Source organism: Balaenoptera acutorostrata, chromosome 11 (assembly GCF_949987535.1).
Source record: "Balaenoptera acutorostrata chromosome 11, mBalAcu1.1, whole genome shotgun sequence".
Classification (NCBI taxonomy): domain Eukaryota; kingdom Metazoa; phylum Chordata; class Mammalia; order Artiodactyla; family Balaenopteridae; genus Balaenoptera; species Balaenoptera acutorostrata.
In genome coordinates this window covers 47,408,153-47,430,783 of record NC_080074.1, presented here as the reverse complement: position 1 = coordinate 47,430,783, position 22,631 = coordinate 47,408,153, and the positions used below count along the sequence as shown (strand labels likewise).

The 22,631-nt window shown below is 38.4% G+C and overlaps 1 protein-coding gene across 1 annotated transcript in view; it reads right to left on the bottom strand.

Moving 5' to 3' along the window:
- TSPAN8 (tetraspanin 8) overlaps positions 1-22,631 on the bottom strand; it is a 242,853-nt gene that overhangs the window by 19,014 nt on the left and 201,208 nt on the right. The window contains exon 5 of the mRNA XM_057557345.1: positions 1,176-1,238. Coding sequence (XP_057413328.1) covers positions 1,176-1,238 — 63 coding nt within the window. The remainder of the gene's footprint in view (positions 1-1,175; positions 1,239-22,631) is intronic.

Below are 22,631 nucleotides of genomic sequence, written 5' to 3'. Positions count from 1 at the left end.
TGCACCGTGGTATAAGTTTTAATAGGAAATGCATTACCTGAATTTCTGTTTTAATAATATCTTAATAATTATTAAATAGGAATCAACATTCCTCTTAGAGAGGGGGAACTTCATTTAGGCAAACACTTTGAAAGGGCCCTAGGAGTACATGTGAGCCTGAATAGCGGCAAGAGCCCAGATAACAAAGAACAAGGTAACTGCCCTGCGCGAGATAAGAATCGTAACTTGCGGGGTGTAACACCCCTGGGAAGAAGCGAGCTGGGAGAATGGAAGTAGGGGAGCCAGGAAATGGTGCCAGGCACCGTGTTAAGTGAAACAGACCAACCCTCCCACATGCTCACCCTTCTCCCACCCCCCCCACACACACTCTTTCCACACTTGTGACGCTGTGGTACAGAACAGAGACAGTGTGTGTGGAATCCAAAGACCAGAGCTAGAATTAATTGTAGGAACTAAACTTCCTCCAGATCCGCAGAAATCTTGGTAAGACCTTTGCCACCCATGGAACGGTGTGCGGTGGGGCACAGGGGATCATGCTAATCTTATCTTGGTGTCAGGAGGCTGGACATTGCCAGTCAACTGCTGAGTTACACCGGTGTGACCGGCATCTTACTGTTACAAGGGGTTACCCTCAATACCATGTGCCCCAAGTAATTACCAACTATCTTTGTACTTTGCTGCCTTTAAAACACAGATTCAAATTCTTCTTCTGCAGGAGAACTTCTCACCTTCTTTTCTTTTGGATCACTACCCCACCTTGGGAATCTGCCAAATTATTGTCAATACCTTGTACAAAAATTGCTCTTGGTGGGGAGGCAAGGTGGTCTATATCCTCTAGATAACTTCAGGCTGCACTTCAGCAAATAACGAAGGAGGCTAATTTCTGCTTTGGCCCCTTCCCATCTCCTCCTTCATTGCAATCTTCCTATTTGGGGAATAACATCTTCTCCATTCTCTAGAAGGATTGATCAATGCCTAGCACAGTGTCAGGCACATAGTGAGTAATTTTGATTAAATTTAATTAAATTATAAAATCACAGATCAGCACAAATGATTACATGAGGCAGTTAAGGAAATGCTATAGAAATATTTTATTATTATTATTACTGTCATTACTTTCATCATTATAAGAGAAATAAACTACTTTGGCAGTGGAGAAACTTGTATTTATTTACCTCTCTACCGTCTTTGCCTACTCGTAGCCAAATTGCTACTGCCAGGATTGAGGTACCACATAGCTGCAGAAAAAAGAAAAAAATGTTAGAGTACGCCTAAGATAAACTACAACTCTAATTCCACACACCTCTAGCCATCTGGTAACAATGGTTTATCATTAATTCTACCATTACAACCTAAAAGACATAAATGAGGCATATTTATGTGTAGATAACTGCTAAAATGTTTTGTTGTAATTGGAAAGTTTGATAAGAATAATCTGTTTTCCATCCACTACAGGGGAGGGGAAAGATGGTTTTCCATGTTTCAACTCTTAACTGTGTTTCTGCTAGATTTTAACATATAAAAGACAGGTAAGAACAGTTTAAAGACAAAATATCCTTATTGGGTCTCTGGGTTTGTCTTTGAGAAGCTGTCTTAGACCATAAAGGAAGGGAATAACTGATTAATCACCAAACGTTCCTTCAAGATTCAAGAAGTCAGGATGTACAGGGAACAGCAGAACATTTGACAAAATTTGCAGTTAAGCAACAAGGGTTTACGACACTTTTTGTACCCAAATAAGCTCTTTTAAAAATAAGCTCTTTTAGGTAGTAAAGCTTACCCAGAGAAGAGGAACAATGAGGAACAGTATTTAAAGTCTTAAATTCCTTTAATGACTTTACCAGATTATTTAATTTGGACCAAGACCAACACATAAAATGTGAAACACATTTTACTTTAATGTAAGAAAAAAACCTTGTCTTTCAGCTTTGTTTTGTTTTTTAAGGTATAGATGTTGTGGCCTCAAAAAAAAAAAAAAAATCCAAGATCTATTATTAGATAGAGATGTTGAGAACAAGCTTGGTAACATACCAGACACAGCAGTAGACCTTGGAGGAGTTTCTAGACTATTCTGGCCTGAGGGTTCTCTGACAGAGAAATGCCTGAGTCCTCCAAACCCCATGACTTTGTAGTATCATTGCTTTCATGCATGGTTGGGCCATATGCCCAAAACCCCCAAACAGCAGTTTCACTTAAGGGCTTCTCATTATGTTTGCTTTGGGAGTAGAGTCGGGGCTTTGTGAAAGGAGTAGGCAGTGCAAACAGCAGCTGAACCTATGCTCCCTAAAAGATCTCAAAATTCATCTAGGTTCAAGCCCTTCATTTCAGATTAAAGAAACTGGAATCCCAAGAGATAACAACGGTCACATGGTAAAAATCCAGCACCACTCCTAATCTAGCCCCACCCTTACTACATGCTTCAACTCCTGCAAAACAACAAATGCAATGGAAAACCAAAGCTTTTTACCAAAGAGCTCTTTGCCAAATCACCAAATAACCTATACAATTTAATTATCTTATAGGTGTGCACACGCACACACTATAAACTGCACATCTTTGAATAAACAGCTTTAGAGCCTGAAAACTCTCCTTATTTCTTTTCCTCTTTTCCACTAAATCCTAATTTCATTTGCAGATGGAGATAAATGCTCATTTTAGTGGTTCTTTGTTAATAAATAAACCTGCAAGAATTTATATCAAATGATAATGAGACCCTCTGTGATTTTCAGTAATTTTATAACAGTTGGATTTTTTATTTTTCCAATTTGTTCACTGATATTTTTCTTTCTCTTTTTTCTCCTTTCATAGGTAGATTTACATTGTTTGTCTTAATAGTCACTGGCTTTCAGCTTTAAATGAAAATAACATTATCTGAATAGCTATTATGATTATCATCTTAATCTGATGTTTTTATAAAACTATCGATGAGAATATTTTAAGAACTGTATCATAATTTGCTAATTAAATTAATTAAAAGTAATTGGTTTTCTATCAGGAACAATCAGTCTAGAGCCATGATTGGTACTAACCTGTTTTATCCCAGTTGTTACAAGATTGATCATCATAATTGTTCTTTGAGCCCTTTCTCCAGTTTGGCTTTAAGGGTTTGCCCCTGATCTTTTTATAATGTTTTAAATAATTTGGAGTATGAATTAAGAAATAAGCATCTAGGTATGTCCTTCTTTCTGTTGATAAGGTTGTAAAAGGAAATTAGCTGATATGTTAGGCCCCCAGGTTAGCCATCAGTGGACACTGCAGAACCTTACTAGGCCTACACCCCACTACCCTTTTCTGGTTTCTCTTTGAAGAAAGTCACGGTTGTTGCCACTCAGCTCTCATGGGACATCCTTCTTTTTATGAAATTAGGATGCAGTTGGTCTGAGCCAGCATTCTAAGAAATTATGTAATTGATGTTTGCTTATGAATACGCTATGGACTGAATTATGTGCCCCTAAATTCATATGTTGAAACCCTAATCCCCAGTGTGACTGTATTTTGAGATAAGTACCCAAAGTGGAGGCCAGACTCAGAGCATCTCCCTCCAGCCACACAGATTCCTTGCCCCACGAGGCCAGAGGAGGAAAAGAGTAGGACTAAAATACTATCACACCGGATTCCAATATTTTTAAATTAAAAAGCAATATGATTGTTGGAACTGGGAAAACAGCATTAATTGAATTATTATTGTGTGTCAGTCCCTGGTCACAGGCTTTCATAAAGTATCTTAGTTAATCTTCACCATTGATCCTGCTGCGTAAAATTACCATCCTCGTTTAACAAGTGCAGAGACTGAGGCAAAGAAAAATCAAGGAACATGTTCCAGGCCACAAAGCAATGTAGATTCAGGACTTGAATCTCAGTCTGCTTGTTTCTTCAAAATCAACTTTCCATTCTTCTAATTTATGATAGAAGAATTTCTGTCTTATCATAATTCTTACCATTTTATTTCTTCCTCTGTTTCAAAATCCAAATTGGAATTTACTCATCACTCTGCAGAGTGGTTTCATACTCCTGACTCATAGAAAAGGCTGTACAATGATGGTTGAAACGTCTGTTTCTTAAACATTTATTTAGCATTATTCTGAGTTCTTTATATGTATTAACCCATCTAAACTTCACAACAACCCATGAAGTAGATATTACTACTATCCCGATTTTACAGATAAGGAACTATAAAGCACAGAGAGGTTAACCAATTTTCCCAGGGCCACACAGCTGGTGGTGAAGGAGCTGAGGTTCAGCTCTTAGCCTCTGGGCTCCAGTGTCTTTGTCAATGTTTAAGTTCCAAGCTGACTGCATAGTGGCAGGCAACCACTGTATTTACAAAGTTCACACATTTCAGCCATAGTCAAGTCTATCTTGGGGGATTTCTTCAATCAGAATGAAATATAATTGTACCCTAGTTTTCAGTTATCCTGTCTCATAGTTATGTCTGCTCTGCTTCAACTCTCTTCATTGCACTCGGCACAACCAATCTAGTGTCCCAGGTACCATATAAAATACAACGATGACATTGAAATGCTGGTTCCTGAACTCTCAATTCCTGACTTCCTTGTGCTCTCTTCAAAACTCTTCATGTGTTGGCTTCCTTCAGTTGCTAACACCTTTGGCTTTACAACTTGGCTCCTCCTTCTCACCTTCCCCCATTTGGGTTTGGTAATGTTACATCACTCTGCTTTCCTTCATAAGGAGCCAGCCCTTCCACAGCTCTCTGCCTCTGGCAATGGTTCCACTGTATCTGTGGGCTAAAGGCCCTGTGTTCCATGCTTACCCAGCCCCTAAGACACTCCAAGCATCCACAACACTCCCATGCTTGACTTATCTAAGAGGAGCATAAGAAAATGTGGGCAGTTTATCTGTTTTGACACAAGACTCAGAGAAATAGGTTTTGCACCTATGATTTACCTATTATCTACCGCACCTCTAATTCACTCTAATTTGCATCAAACTCTAGCATGAGTGATTAGGAATGATTTTTACTTTCTCACGTTTTTCTTCAATTACTAATTCTAACAAATAGAAATCACTGCATATTTAGGTGGCATATCTCAAGTTCTCTCACAAAAGAAACTGGTATGTTTAGCTTAAATGACCATATGCATATCTTAGAGATATTCCAACATCTGGCCCTACTTTGCAAAGGCTGAGTTTCTCGTAAGTTACACCAGAAAGAATTCATTTGAAAACATAAGGCCATGGATGCCTACAAGAAAACCACATCAGTGGGACCGTAAAATATTTGCTTAAGTAAACATTAGAAATGTGACAAATTGCTAATTTCCTATGAAGGATTATAAAATTCCAGCTGAGAACTCTGGGCTGGGAGTAGAGGGGAGAGTAGAAATAGGGATGGTTCCCTAACCTCACAGACTCCTCCTGCTCTAACTTGTGAATGAAAATATTGATGTCACCTGTTGGCTGAGACGTTATCATTGGTCTTTACAACTGTTGCTCTTACTCAAGATGTCTCATATAAAGATTATAGGTCCCATCACTATGCTGATGGGAAGAGCAAGGCTTTTAAGGGAAGTTAGAAATATCTAACTGAAATCCGTAGCATCAGAAAGACTTCATTATCAGAAAAACAGAGATAACGGTAACCATAAAATAATCAGAGCTCTCCAGGAAAGCTGTAACAATGTCTGGGTACCGTATTGTACAGATGTCTACAACTCACCTTGTACTCTTATATCAAATTTATAATCCTGAACCTGTAACATACCCCTTTCCTAGACTGTCTTTTTTTTCATTTCAGTTTAAAATTCAGATCTGTTTCAAATTCCTATTAGCTATTGAATAGCTATTCATTAGCTATTTAATGAAATACTGACCTCTGATGTATTTTAAACAGCCATCAACACTTTGTATGCTGTTTTTATACAACATGGATATATTTTGACTCTTTCATAATTTGAGGATTGCTACTAGTTTGAAGACTTTGAGACGTTATTAAAGTAGAAGCCATGCATTTATTAGCATATTTATATTTCGGTTTGTTTAAATGGCTCATATATATTCTGCATCATAAAGAGAAAATGGTTGCAGCTTTTTAGAAACAGATATCAAGACTTCTTGGAGAAATGCTGATTCCAGGTCTGGGGCAGGAAATAGGGAAGTGAGCCTGGAACATCTTATCATCCCAAATAGTGAAGAAGTTATCAAAGTTATTAGGGTCAGGTCAAAAGGACTCAGGAGCCAACTTGAAGACTCTCCCACTGGCCAAAAATGGAATAAGTTGCACATCAACGAGGATAAGAACTGTGATGGTATTTAAATCTATTATTTCATAAGAATATTTAAAGAAATACTTGTTTATCACTGTTGTATGATACCAGAAAATAAACTCATCATTTTGAAATCTGTTGAGTAAAGAGTAAGAAACATTTATGCTGCCTTTCTTAAAAAATAAAAACTGGGCACTAATGGTAACCAATTAGTAAATGCTAAATCTCTCCTTATTGAAAGTATTCCAGCTAGTAAATGAAGAAAATGATAGAAATAGTATGTCACCAGTTTGAAACTCGGTGAACTGATGGGTTGAGGTTCTTAAGCATCAATAGCTACCAACATCACAAAAAGTGAGATGGTCAGACAGTATACACCTCTTGATGAAAGAACAAAATATCACTTATAAGCTAGTTGTGCCCCATCCCCCGAAATAATACCCTGAATCTTATCAAATTGCCAAGTGCAACTACTAAGTTAGAGATAACACAGAAGACAAGGGAACATGTTAAACTATACCATGGGTATGCAAATAGCAAAATCCAGATTGCAGAAAATGCAATAGGACAAACCAAACACACAAGTACATAAAACTTCCAGGGTGGGGGAAAGATGAAGATGGATGGAGAACCTAAAGATGAAAGTTGACATAAAAGATATATCAACCAATCAATCACAATGTGTGGACCTTGTTTGTATTCGGATTCAAAGAGGAACATTTGTGAGGCAATTGGAAATTTGAACCCTGGATAGATACTTGATAATCAATTTTAAAATTCTTATTAAGTTTTTAGTGTGATGACATTGTGGGTGCATTTATTTAAAAAAAGAATTATTTGTCTTTTAGAAATATACACTAAAGTATTTACAGATGAAATAGTATATCCAGGATTTGCTTCAAAATAATATGGGGTGGGGAAAGTGGATGAGAATATGGACCGGGAAAGATTGGCCATGGTTTCATGGCTTTTGGGGCTGGATGATGGGGTTGATTATCCTTTTCTATTTTGTGAATGTTTGAGGTTCTCCACAATAAAAAGTTAAAAGCAAAACCAACCAAAGTACATAGGAATTTCTTTGTTTATATTCTAATCTCAATGTTTAACCAATTTTAAATATTTCAAGGGAAGAAATTTATCAGAACAAACTTTTAAAATCTGGCATATATTCATGAGCTTCATTTAGTATTTGCAAAAGCAGCCCATTTTTCTAAGGAAAAGAGGAAGTACAAAGAACAAACCTTTCTTATTTTATTTTATTCATTTATAGTCTCACTTACTTATTTACTTTACCAATATATATCACTTGTACTCATTAGGGCTACTGACATTGAATGGAAAGTCATTCTAGACAATAAGACTATATTCATCTATTTAAGTTTAGCTAGGTACATCATTATTTTAACAGGACAGAAATTTACCAACATGTAGATACCAGCTGCCTATTTACTAAAGATAACCAGGTAAAAAACAAAACCAGAACTTTCTCCTGCTTATACTGCATAACCCATTTTTTAATCCACTACACAAAATAATTTTTTCATTTAAGTATTTTGGTCTATTTCTATTGACTTACTTTTGAACAATCTTTAATTGCATCATTTATATTACAAATGATAACATCAATTTTCCAACATCCCAACATCCAACATCCCTTAACCATTTTGCCTTTCCATATTTCATTTTTCAACTTTCCAATGTTAGATTTTGCTTATCAATTTATTTGTTATTTCTTATGTCTGCAGACTTTCAAGAGAAACATAAGAGCTGGCTAAAACACAAACCCTGTTGATTAAAAGATGGGGCAATGACACATCAAAATACTAACTTTAAATTTCTGATACAAAACTAGTGCCTTAGTTTAATCTTTCCATGATTAAGTAATTTTACTGTTACTCTTTAAAGTTTAGCATGACCATTGTTTCTTCTTTGGATCTCTGAAAATGATCCTCTTCTCACATCTTTCTCATCACACCCCACCATCCACCTGTTTCAAACCCAGATGTAAAGGTTAGAATTTAGGAGGTAGGCTCCAAATGGAATCAAATCAGATTTTCCCCACAGGGTCCTTAAACTAGGGAGGCCTGAATGATATACAACTAAGAATTGTCTTTTAGTTAAGGGGTATTTTTTTTCCTCTGTGATTGTTTTGTAACAATATCAAAACATTTATGAAATGTTTACCCCCACAGAACCTGAAGTGCACTTTTTTGAGTCATTGGCTCATTTTCAATTACTGAAATAACCAAAGAAAGAACAAACACATCCAAACAAGTAAATGGAAAATACCCTCTCCTCCTCTCCTATTTCTCTCGTGCAGAGTCTGTTCTCATTTATGATATTTATATCAAGATCCCCTTTCTTGCATAAAATTGATAATTACAAGAAAAACACTCACCCAGGACACGAAGTTGAAGATAAACATAGAATATTTTATACAGACACTCACACCTGCCATGTCGGAAAAGGATCAGGAATCCAGATGCTGTGAGTTTAACCGTTCCTTCTAGGATTGTTCTGCAATGGCTCTGGAGTAATTTGCCTGCAGAGATTTCTGTGTTCACGGCCTCAGAGCAGAAATAGAAAGCAAAGAAGTTGGGGCTGGGGGTGTGGAGGGTGGATAATCCAGTTATTAAAGTGGATTAAAAAAGTAACACACACAGTTAAATATCACAAGGTCTATCACTAGGCAGGTGTGTTCTTTTGTTTGTCGTGGCCCCTAGGGTACTGGGCCAGAATATTTATGATCCTTTCTCCAAAACTGCCTTCTGTAAAGTAAACAGATACCAAGTTAAGGGAGTGGTGCTAGAGCAGGGAGAGAATGGCACAGCCACAGGAGGTTGTTGATTTCAGATACCACAACCCGACTTCCCCTGCCTCTATTTCAACTACAGGGAAATAAGATTGTTTTGCCCTGAGATAAAGGGACATTGTGTCTCAACTCACTTTTGCACTGCCTTTTCTCAAGAGTGCAAAATTTCTTCTAGATACAACAAGGTGCATTTAGAAATCTGCAAAGTCTGAAGGCTTAAGACACAGCAACCTTTTATCCTTAACCCCAGAATGGTGGGAACAACCATAACATGGACCTGCCCCCCAAAGCTTCTAAATTTATTTCAAAACAATTCCATGGAGCTGCCTTCAATGCAGTGCAGCTGGGGGTGGCGGGGAGGGAGAGGCTGCCCTCTCCATCACAAGACCATTTCGTTTTTATCTTTATTTCTTTATGATGTAAAAGGGAAAAAATTCTCAGGAGTTACTCTCTGACTGTCCCTATTGTGTTCATTCTCTAACATGTAGCCATTCTGAGAGCTCAGTTTGTCTTTAAGGTGGGCCCTCTACTCCTCTTCCTCGGACAAATTGTATCTAACAACACTCCTCTCCACTAACTCAGTGTCTGGATTCCCTGGTCCTCTTGGACAAAAAATTCAGAATGAGAAGGTGGTCATAGTTCAGTGAACATAGATTGTACAATTTGTTTTTCGTGCTAATAGAAGGCAGCTGGCACAGGTAGAGGCAAAATTCCCTGACCTAATCAGGGAGGTGTAGACTGCTTTTCTGTAAACAGTTTGGGTCATGCTAGTTTCCACATCCTGCCTCTAAAAGGGAGCTCTTTTTCCCCCAAATAAAAGAACCGTATACTTCAAAAATTGTTGGGGAAAATAATTCTTTAAAATCTTTGTGAAGTTCTATACAATAAGCAAGCATGGACTTCTTAAAAATTTGATTAGCTAAAAGAATATTTTTCTAATTTTCACTGACAAAGGTGTCTTTGAAACAATCCTATTACCTGACTATTAAACATAATATATTTTTAATGTAATAGTGACAATAATATCTAGTGTTAAGACCAAATTTAGGATTAGTTCAAAAACAATGGCTTAATATTTAAATAATCACTAAAATTGTTGGTGCTCTATGCTGTTTCCTCCTAGAAAATGGAAATAATTTCACAAACTTCTTGTGAGACATTAATGTATATAGGATTATCCATGGCTGAAAGAAGAGAGTTTTTGCTTAAATGAAAAACAAATGGATTTATAGACCTAGAATTGATTATTTATAGTTTAGTGATAAAATCAAAAGAAATATATAGATTACAATGCTGTTGTGTTGACAAGAATATGTTGAGTACCTACCGAATTCCAGTTTGGAATAGATTTTTTTGTAGATGCTGAATCTCCTTAAGAAGAATATAGTCTTTAGCTAAATCATTATTGAACCCTAAAACGTAAAAATCGATGGATGTGCTTTTACAGCAAAATTACTCTGTGTATTAGAACACTCAGTCCAATTCAAATCTATATGAAACAGTTCACTCCTCTAAGTTCCTATCTCAGTAAATTTTATAATCACACAACATTTGCCCAAGCTAAATGCTGCAGAGTCATTTTGTATTCCTCTTTCTTTGTTGCCTTATGTCCAATCACTTCCCGGAGTGTGTTGAGCTACTACATTTCCTTCAAACCTGTTTCTTCCATCTCATCCTTTTGCTTTTCAGCTTTTTATCATCTCTTACTTGAGTCATTTCAATAGAACCATAATTAGTTTTCTTGCCAACATTTTCCCCCTCCTATCCGTCTTAGCACTCCAGAATTTTCTCTTTTCTTTCCGTAATTCCCTTTATAAAATACTTATTGATCATGTAATTCCCCTGATTAAAAACCAATCTAAGGATGGTTTCCTATTACCTCAAGGATAAATTCAGACTCCATAGAATGGCACTTAAAGCACATGGCAAACAGGCCTCTACTCATCTCCCAGAACTTTCTCCTGTTCCTCTCTCCCAAGACAGCTTCCACTCTTAGATTCCATAACCACAAAATTATTTCACAGGCCTAGAATATACCTGGGGCTTTTATGCCTCTGTGCATGTTGTTCCTTCTTCCTGGACTATCCTTTCCCACCTTCCCTACTTAGTGAATTATTGCAACCCCCCTTGGTGCTCAGCTCAAGTGGCACCTCACTGGTGGAAGCGTCCCCTTCTTTATCCACTGCCCCTACCCTGGGCAGACCTCCTTGCTTCTCAATCCTTATGCCCATTATAATTTGAACAAAGCTTTAGTCTAAAATTGCCATCCTTTACAACACTGATTTTTGTGTCCACCCTCTGATTTTTTAATACATGAAAGGCCAAGATCCTGACTTACTTATCTCTATACCCACAGGAGCTGGCATTGAAGATAAAGGGATGTGTGATTACAGCCAAGATTTCTAGAAAGTTCAACTGAGATTCCCTCATGGATTTCCAAGCAACTACCAACGTGTTTCCTCTCCTCACAATAAAAGTCAGCTTTTGGGTAAAGAAAAATATTTCCTTTATTTTGGGACTTGTCAGCACCTTAACTTGCAAATGTTTAAGAAGGTGACAAAGTACATAGCGATTCCCAAATGCATGTGACCCCAGAACATATTTTTGAAAGACATATACATGGATCAGTGCTATAGCACTTACTTATAGAAACACTGATCTAGACAAGCCCACACATTTTATACATGAGAAAAGGGTATCCCAGAGAGACTGAGTATCCCAAGCTCACAAAGCTGGTTAGTGGCAGAGCTCTTTCTAAAAATGAGGTCTTATGATGATCAGGTCAGTATTCTGTCCACTTGCATCAACTATCTCTTAGGTTACGTAGTGTGATTGTAAGATGAGTCAGTTACCACCTTAGATCATGAGAAATTGTCATATAACAGAGTTAACAGTGAAGGGAAGCGGGTAGGGCAGGGCTAGAGAGTGTCAGCAATAACTCTTAGGCCCAGTGAAAAAGGCCAAGTCTGGAAGGAGAGGCAATGAAGAGTGGGATATCACAAGAAACAATAACTGAAGGAAAGAGTAGAAGATAAGTCTCAATAATTTTAGATAAAGTTTTCCTAATGCTGCCATCATGTCAATTATTATCACACTCAGTGAATGCACAGGGCAGAGCAGGATGAGGCTTCAAATCTGATTAATCATGAAGACTCTCCACGAGGCAGTCACATTAAACTAGGTTTTGATAGCAGTACGGGGGACCCTGGCACAGAAAAAAGACAGAGAGAGATTCTCTGTGCTCAGAGTAGAGGAAAGGGCATGAATAGAACCGTCAGATACCCTATGTAAAATATGGCATTTCCTCTAGGTCATCAAGCAAATCAGGCCCACATTTGGGACTTGAACCAGAAAACAGGCATTGATAGGAGGTTCATATTTTTATCACTATATCATGTTTCCCTCTACAAGATATGCCCAATAATTCATTCAACAAATGTTTTGAATGCCTTCTATGTCCCGTGCATGATACGAGGAACTGGAAATACTGCATTTAACAAAATAAGATAAAAACCCCTGCCTTCACAGAGGATTTTAATATATATATATGTGTGTATGTGTATATATATATATATATATATATATATACATACACACATATATTAGGTAACTAGATAACTAGATTTTGGAAACAAAAGTATAAAAAGGAAGTTATCTTCTCATTATAATGTCAACAAAAACAGATGTTCTTTGTTATTATTAAAAAATAAATTAGCATATTCAGATAACTTGCTATTTAGTCATTCTTTCAACAAATATTTATTGATTACCTACTATATTCTGAGCCCTGGGGATATGGCAGTAAACAGCAACACAGAAATACTCCTGATCTCTTGAAGTTTACATTCCAGAAAGGAAGATAACTTCCTCTTTGTATTTTTGCTTCGAAAATCTAGTTACCCAATATATTTGTCAGTGGAGTGTGTACTGAAAAACCAAACCATGTGTTTTAGAGAAAAGATTACATTCTCTTTCATCTTATATATTCTCCCATTATCACCATCACTCTATACTAAAGGGGCTTTTTTTATGGCATTGTGAATATTCAATTCATTTTCTCAAAGGCTGGTAGCAGGAGCAAGAAAAATGATGCTGAAGTTTCTCTTCTCTATGACTCTGCTTAGGTGTGGGTGTGTGGGTGCATGAGGTCATGAGGTCATGCATTCTAAGCAGAGTGAAGAGAAAGTTCTGGTACTCTTTAGCATTTCTCATTTTCAAAAATCTTTTTTCTTATTTTAGGAAACTTGAGGTTGCTCATTTGTGGATTTTATGATCCCTTTTACAGGAGCAGAAGCTTGGCGTTTGTCCTCCAGTCCAATTCCAGCATTCCTGAGACCGACATTCCTCTTATGCTTTCATTTGAACACAATGCTCTATGCTTCCTATCCTGTGTGCTTATGCAGCCTGGCTCATAAAAACCTTCTGCATGTTCCCACTGGGAATGGGAAGCATCTGGTATGAGAATGATCCACCTCCTGCTTTGCAGGACATTTTGAAACCACCATATCTACTTGCAGTGTTAATTCCAGCTCAAAAAAGAATGTGCTTGGAATTGTCATTGTGAAGTAGCAATATGGTGCTTATGAAGAATGGGTACCGATACTCTTCCTCTTTTTATAGATATTTTTATTCTAAAATATTCACAATTTTTACCTGGACATAAAGTTAATAACCAACAAAGGTCATATAAAGAAAAACATGAAAGTATGTATAAGAAAATAGACTCTGGATCACCAAAATCTATTGTTAAGTGTTTATAAGTAAAGATCGAGGCAAAATGGTGCAGTAATTAAAAATGTGTATTCTGACCATGATGGATTCGAGATGCTCATGAATTCTTATTAGCCTCACTGCCGTGTTTATACTCCTTTTATATTTGCAACAATTACAGCAAAATGAAAAAGTGGCCAGCTTCTGGGTGGGGTCCAGGGTCTGGTCCTTGGCTTGGCGGCCCTCTAAGCTCAGCTTTGCCAGCCTTTCCTCAAGTATCTCACAGGAGCCAGAATGTCAATTTCTTAGTTTATCATGAGAAATGCACACATCAAGCCACCCAGCATAATATAAAAGCAGATCAGAAAATCCTCTACCATAAAGAAACAGACTCATAGATATAGAGAACAAACTAGTGCTTATCAGTGGGTAGAGGGAAGGGGGAAGGGCAGTAGAGGGGTAAGGGATTAAGGAGTACAAACTACTATACATAAAATAAATAAGCTACAAGGATATATTGAACAGCACAGGGAATATAGCCAATAGTTTATAATATCTATAAATGGAATATGACTTTTAAAAATTGTGAATCACCTGAAATGTATTATATTGTACATGAACTATACCTCAATTTCAAAAGTTCAAAAAATAATAATATAAAGAAAGAAAATCCTCTTCCTATAAGAAAGCAGCACAGAAGCAGAGCATACAGAGATGGTTTCTTGGTGGAGGGAGTGGATGGTAAATTCAGTAAAGGAGGTAGTAGATACATTGCCAAGAGTTGATAAGCTGTTGGTGAGTCTAGAACCATCCCAGGAATCCAAAAGCTAAACCCTCCAAAAGATGCTCTTGTCCCTCAATATGGCTGTGACACACCACCTTATTCTTTCTCCCCCAGGTTGCTTTCCCTGTACTCTCTTCAGTCCAGGCCCCCTCTTGTGATCACAGTCTAACCCTAGATAAGAGGACATCAAAATTCACTAGGTATTCATTTACCAAACTGTAATTACAGTTCAGTCCTGCTTCCAAGATTGCCTTTTCATTGCATTTTAAACATTTCCAAAATACTTCACTTAAACATGACTGCTTTCTTGATCCATTCCTATAGATTTTACTAGTTGATTTCTCGGAGGTCAATCTTATTGTCCTTCTCTCCAAATTGGGATGTGTGCCCTTGTACAGACAATGATATCCAACAAGAGAATGAAGGATACAAAACAGAGCTTTGTAATCACCAGCCCAGAATCACTGGATACTCCATTTTTGTGCTGAATTATTTGCCTGGTTGTTTGCTTTTAAGTGTAAAGTTTAAATGCCAGCCTGCTTTCCCGTGAGTTCTTTCTGAATCAGACTTTGTTTGGTCAGCTCACAAGGTACACATTGGCTGCCAGTATGATTAGGCTGTGTGGTAACTGATTAAGAGGTAGGGAAGTAAGTGGAGGCCACCAACACAGAATTTAAAAAGAAAAAAAATAGAATAGGGCAGGGATATTTAATGCTTGTATCAGACACCAGATTCTTATACTAAAGGAGCCAAGAAAATGTGACACAGAATTTAACACAGGCTTCTCCCATGACTGGTCAGGAAAAAACATAGACATTTTACTCATAATGCTAATTAGGATCTCACAAGTGACTAATTCCAAATTATAAAGGTTTATTCAACCTCACAGAGTGGGAATGAATTGCATGGCTATTCTGGTTCCCAGGAGAAAATAAAATAACAGGAAGTCACGATAAAAGGTCATTTATCAGGAAATCCCAAACTTCCATTTTATACCTTTATAAGAAGCGACAAAATGTATCCCAAATAAGCTCAGGTAGAAAAGAACTCAGACTCTGGTTTGAATTTTTTTTAAGCACAGAGAGTCTTATTTAGATTTTCCTTGAGCACTTGGAAGGCCTCTCTTAATGCGAGAAGGCAAAAGAAGCAGATACCCCAGGAAGCCTGTGGTCTAACACCTAGACCATCGTTCCTGAAACAAGAGGGTCTGGCTGCATTTTCCTCACTGTCAACCCATAAGAATGGATCACCCTAATTTCAATCCATATGAAATGAAAGTACACTCTCCAAATGCAATCTTTAAAGATACAATATCCAAATGAAATTTTTCCAGAAACTGGGCATGGGATACACCATTTCTCCTAGAAATCTCCTCTAGCTCCTTTCTTCATTTATACTCAGGCATTAATGTATCCTTCCCTGAACTTCCAAGTAATTCTCTTATTTATTAACAATGTGATTGATTCAGAAAATGCTTCAGCCATAGACCAACCATGTGAGGAGATCAGAACATTTTTAAATAAGCTGCTCTTGGGGTCATCAAGTGCCTATGGGTAAAACAAAACCAAGGGATTGTTTTCCTTTACATGGAGTCATATGGACCTCTCATTTTGCCTACACTAATCATTAAACCTTCAGGAAATATTCCAAGGGAAAACATACTGATTTTTTTTAATTGTGGAAAGAACCCAACACTTTTCTGCATGCTAATATATTTATACAAGTTCGTACTTGAAGCTTCATCGAGCCAGAGAATTCCTGTAAGTGCTCTGCTCTCTTTCCTCTTCACTCTTCATGCTTTCTTGAATACATGAGTGTGAAGAGGTATTGTTAAGCCAAAAATATTGGCCTAGCCAAGTCCCACAAAAAGGAATGTGCAAATCTGGGAACACATTCCAGGATTTCTAGCTACCAGTACAGGGCCTGAAGTATAAGAAGTACCAGCCAGAAATATCGAGTTTCTCGAGAATCAGTGAGTCTCAGCCAATCCCCTGAAGAGCTTTCTGAGAAAGAAATAGTTCATAAAGCAATTCTCCATGCAGTAAGAGATTTACTTTGAATTTAAATAACAGTCATAGATATCACTTTAATCTCTCTTTAATAGATATCTCTTTAATAGATATTTTTTTTTTTTTTTAAAGTTTTACTTGATTTTTTTTATTTATTTATTTATTTATTTATTTATTTATTTATTTATTTATTTATTTTTGGCTGTGTTGGGTCTTCGGTTCGTGCGAGGGCTTTCTCCAGTTGCGGCAAGCGGGGGCCACTCTTCATCGCGGTGCGGGGACCGCTCTTCATCGCGGTGCGCGGGCCTTTCTCCATCGCGGCCCCTCCCGTTGCGGGGCACAGGCTCCAGACGCGCAGGCTCAGCAATTGTGGCTCACGGGCCCAGCTGCTCCGTGGCATGTGGGATCTTCCCAGACCAGGGCTCGAACCCGTGTCCCCTGCATTAGCAGGCAGATTCTCAACCACTGCGCCACCAGGGAAGCCCTCTTTAATAGATATTTAAGAGATTTCCCAGGCTTTGAACCCTCTAATGGATTCCCATCACAATTAAAATGAAATCCAAAGCCACACAAGATGGGCCCTTGGCTGCCTCACTGACCTCATTTCCAACTACTCTCTCCCTCACTCATGCTGCTCCAGCCACAGTGGATTCCATGCTGGCCCTTGGACTTGCCAAGTGTACTCCCAGCTCAGGGGCCTTTCCATCTCCTCTCTCCCCTGTGGAATTCTCTTCATCTGCAGATGGCTTCATCCACAGAGGAGATGGCTCATCCTCTCCGCTCACTGTATTGCATGTTCATTTGTCTGTTCGTCTTACTGTCAGTTTCCTTTTGGAGTGTAAACTTCAGGAGATCAGGAACAATTTCTGTATTGTCCATTACTCATCCCTGGGGCTCAGAATATAGTAGGTGCTCAGTAAATATTTATTGAATGAATGACTAAACAGCAAGTTATCTGAATACACTAATTTATTTTTTAATAATAACAAAGAGCATCTGTTGTGTTCACCATTACATTCTCACTGCCTAGCACAGTGACTGGCCAATTATAATCTCCGTATGTGCTGGGATACAGCATTGCAAAAGAAAAATGAGGCTGCTTGTATGGACCTTATATTCCACCAAACAAACAAATACACAAATAAATATGCAAGAAAACACCAGGCAGAGAAAAATGGCAGGATCCTGTGCTACAGAGTGACCAAGGGAACTACTTATTTCACATGAGATGGAATGCTTAAGGAGGTGACACTTAAACTGGGTCCTGCACCTGGGTCAAATCGTGAAGAAGCACTGAACAAGCCCAAATCAAGGGCATTCTACAAAATAACTGGCCTAAATCAATTAAAATGTTAAGATCATGAAAGTTAGGGAAAGACTAAGGAATTAATCCCTATTCAAGAGAGGCTAGAGAAAGACATGGCAACTTGGTGAAATGCATGACCCTGAATTGGATCCTTTGCTATATAAAAGATGCTACTGACCAAATTAGTGAATGTGAATGGGGTCTCTGAGCAAGGATATATAGAGATTCTTGATATTGTTCTTGTAACTTTTCTGCAGGTTTGAAATAATTTAGAATAATAATAAACGGCCTCTGTGGGGGGAAAAATTGAGGCACAGAAAAGTTAAATAACTTTCCCAAGGTCCCATAATATGTGATAAAGCCTGGATGTGAACCCAGGCAGTCTAGCTCCCAACTAGGTGTCTTCAACCATGTTGCTTCTATAAAATAGAGTATATTAGCATAATGCCTCATGCAAAGTAAGCTCTCAAGCAATATCTATTACTATTAAAAATTAATATACTGTAAACAAACAAGCTGAGTCCTGCATGATAAGAAGACACAAGCCATGCCAGGAACTAGGGTAAGAGAATTCCAGACAAAGGTAACAGAGCGTACAAAGGCCCTAAGGTGAGCACAAACTTGGCATGTTGGAGAAAAAAGTCTGGTGTGTAGGTAGAATCAAAAGTTATGGGGAGCAGGGTTTGAGATGAGATCAGAGGCAGTTCTTCAGGTCAGATGCTGCAGAGAGTTGTAAGCCAGGAGAAAAGAATGTAATGTATTTGCGTGTTATTGGAAGTGTAGGCAAGTTTTATGGGCTGAATTGTATCCCCCCCCCCCCAATGCATATGGTAAAACCCTTACCCTCATTGCCTCAGAATGTGACTGTGTTAGTGACATCAGCAAGATGTCAGAGTAGGGGGCCCTGGACCATCCTTCTGCCCACAAACACACCAAATAAGCAATAGTTCACAAATTCCCTTTATGAGGCATCTAGAAACTAAGTGAAAGGCTCCTAAACACTGGGTGACCATGAAAACAGATTTATTGAAACCAGAAAAGGAATTCAGGATATCCTCTTCCTGGAGTCCCTTCCCCTGGTGCAGTGTCATATGGTCAGAAAGAGACCTCCTGGCTCCTGACTTCTCCCCTTCTCCCAGGGGAGGGGAGGGGTTGGTCTGCCTATCCAGTGCTCCTCTCCAGAAGTTTGACCTCAGTCCTGGCAGTCTTGGAGGTTAGATGGGTCCACCATAGCCTAACAAACAGCCTGAAGGAAAATGGAAACAGCAGCGTGGGATCACAGACACATCATAGCCCTACCTCCTGCTCAGGACAGAGTGTGTGGATGAAAAAGCCCAGCCCTCAGCTACCCCAGGGAGGGAAAGAGTAGAGCCGTGTGTACAGCACCCCTACTTTTCTGAGGGGGCTAACCTGGGGACTGACCTCTGCCCTGCCTGACTTGGAGTTATACAACTTAATAACAAAAAACTAATAACCTAATTTAAAAATTGGCTAAGGTATGAATAGATATTTTTCCAAAGAAGACATACAAATTGCCAACAAGCATACAAAAAAATGCTTATGGTCACTAAGATAGGGAAATGCAAATCAAAACCACAATGAGATATCACCTTACACTTGTATGGATGGCTATTAACAAAAAAACAAAAACAACAGGTGTTGGTGAGGATGTGGAGAAATTGGAACCCTTGCACACTGCAAATAGGTATGGAGAATGGTATAGCCACTATGGAAAATGGTATTGGGTTCCTCAAAAAACTAAAGATAGAACTACCATATAACCAGCAATCCCACTTCTGGGTGCATATCCAAATGAACTGAAATCAGGATTTCACTGAGATATCTTCACTCCTATGCTCATTGGAGCACTACTCACAATAGCTAGGATGTACAAACAACCTAAATTTTGATCATCAGATGAATACATAAAGAAAATGTGGTATAAACATAAAATGAAATAGTAGTTAGTCTTAAAAAAAGAAAGAAATTGTGCAATATGGGACAACATGGATGAACTTTGAGGACATTTTGCTAAGTAAAGTAAGCTAGACAAAGGAAGACAAGTACTGCATGATTCCACTTGCATGAGGTATCTAAAATAGTCACATTCATAAAATCAAAACCAGGAACTGGGGGTGGGGGGGGGGAGGAGGGGATGGGGAGTTATATATTAACAGGCATAAAGTTTCAGTAAAGATAAATAAGCTCTAGAGATCTGCTTTACAATATTGTACACTCATTCAATAATAAGGTATTGTACACTTAAATTTCATTGAGAGAATAGATCTCAGGTTAAGTGTTCTTACCACAATAAAACAGAAAGAAAGAAAGAAGAGAGAAAGAAAGAAAGAAAGAAAGGGAAAGAGAGAGAGGGGGGGGGGGAGGGAGGGAGGGAGGAAGGAAGGAAGGAAGGGAAAGAAAGAAGGGAAAAAAAGAAGAATGTGGTTATATTTGGTCATACTTCTTTGAAGAGGTAGTTAAGGTAAAATGAGGTCATTAAGGTGGGCCCTAATCCAATATGATTAATGTCCTAATAGGAAGAGAAAATTAGGATACAGACGCACAGAGGAAAGACCATGTGAAGACAAAGAGAATACCACCTACAAGCCAAGAAGAGAGGGTTCAGAAGAGATCAACCCCACCGACACCTTGAGCTTAGACTTCTAACCTCCAGAATTGTAAGAAGATTCATTTCTGTTAAGTCACGCAGTCTGTGGTACTTTGGTATGGTAACCCTAGCAAATTAATATAGCAGGTTTTAAGCAGTTAAAGTGACATGATGCAGTGATCCAGGCAGAAGATGATGGTGGCTGGTCTAGGATGAGAGTAGAGAGGAAGAGAAGCAACTGGATTCAAGATATGCTCTAGAGGTGAAATCAATGTTGAGGGTGAGAGAAAGAGAGGATCATGGCTGCCACTCAGATCTTAATGCGAACAACTTGGTGGATAGTGATGTCACCAAGATGGAGAAAATGGAGAAAACCCCTGACCCTGCGACAGTTTCCCCTATCAACAGCATCTTGCTTTAGTGTGGTACATTTATTACAATTGATGTGTTAATATTAATACATTGTTAATAACTAAAGTCCATAGTTCACATTAAGGTTCACTCTTTGTGTTGTACATTTGATGGGTATTGGCCCATGTATAATGACATATATCCACCATTAAAGTATGATGCAGAATAGTTTCATTGCCCTAAAATCTCCTGTGTTCCACTGACTCATCCCTCTTTCCTTCACCCCCTTCAACTCCTGACAACCACTGATTTTTTTTTTTTACTGTATCTACAGTTTTGCCTTTTTTAAAGTGCTGCAGAGTTGGAACTACACAGTTTGTATCCGTGGCATAATAAGAAATATATATTTAGTCTTTGTCCCCAGTTCCTAGCAGACAACTTCTAAAACCCTTAGAACTTCCAGAGGACAAGAGTGTCTTTTGTATGCTAATGAAAAGACTGGGGGCTAGGGAGCCCTAAATAACTTCAGGATGGTAGCTGGTTGCCAGGAAGACCAAGGCGTGATTGCAACTTTCAGCTGCACCCCTCTACCTCTGGGAGGGAAGAGAGGCTGGACGTTGAATTAATCATCAATAGCTAAGGATTTAATCGATCATGCCTATCTTATGAGACCTCCATAAAAACCCCTAAATGATGGTATTCAGAGAGCTTCTGAGTTGGTGAATACATCGAGGTGCTGGGAGGGTGGCACGGCCAGAGCGGGCATGGAAACTCTGTGCACAGCAACCCCCCGTACCTTCTCCTATGTATCGCTTCCATTTGGCTGTTCTTGAGTTGTATCCTTTATAACAAAGCAGTAATTTTAAGTTAAGTGCTTTCCTAAGTTCTGTGAGTCACTCTAGCAAATTACAGAACCTGAAGGGGGAGTGTGGGAACCCCCAAATTTAGAGCCAGTCCCTCAGAAGTGACCAGCATTTGAAGTGGGGAGGGGGAAACATTGTGGGACTGAGTCCTTAATCCCTGGGGTTTGTGTTAACTCCGTTAGTGTCAGGACTGAACTGAATTGTAGGACATCTAGTTGGTGTCTGAAAAGTTGGAGAACTGGTTGATTTGCGGGGGAAAAAAACACATATTTGGGATCAGAAGTGTTGTTAGGAAAAGCAGTTCAAAGCACCCTTTTCAGAATGGCCTCTTTCACTTATGAATGTGCATTTAAGTTTCCTCCATGACTTTTCATGGCTCAGTAACTCACTTCTTTTTAATACTAAATAATATTCCATTGTATGGATGTACCAGTTTATTTACCCATTTACCTACTGAAGGACATTTTGATTGCTTCCAAATTTTGGCAGCATGAATAGAGCTGCTATAAACGTGCATGTACAAGTTTTTATATTGACAGAAGTTTTCAACTCAATTAGTTAAATACGAAGGAGCATGATTGCTGGATCATACGGTAAGAGTATGTTCAGTTTTGTAAGAAACTGCCAACTGTCCTCCAAAGTGGCTCTACCATGTTATGTTCTCACCAGCAATGATTGAGAGCTGCTGATTCTCCACATCTTTGACAGCATTTGTTGTTGTCAGTATTCTGGATTTTGGCCATTCTAATAAGCGTGTAGTGGTACCCTACTGTGTTTTAACGTGCAATCTTTAATAACATATGATTTGAGTCTTTTTTCATACTCTTATTTACCATCTGTATATCTTCTTCTGTGAGGTGTTTTTCAGATCTTTTGCCCAGTTCTTAATTGGGTTGTTTGTTTTCTTATTGCTAAGTTTTTAGAGACAGTCTTTTATCAGATAATGTGTTTTTCAAATATTTTC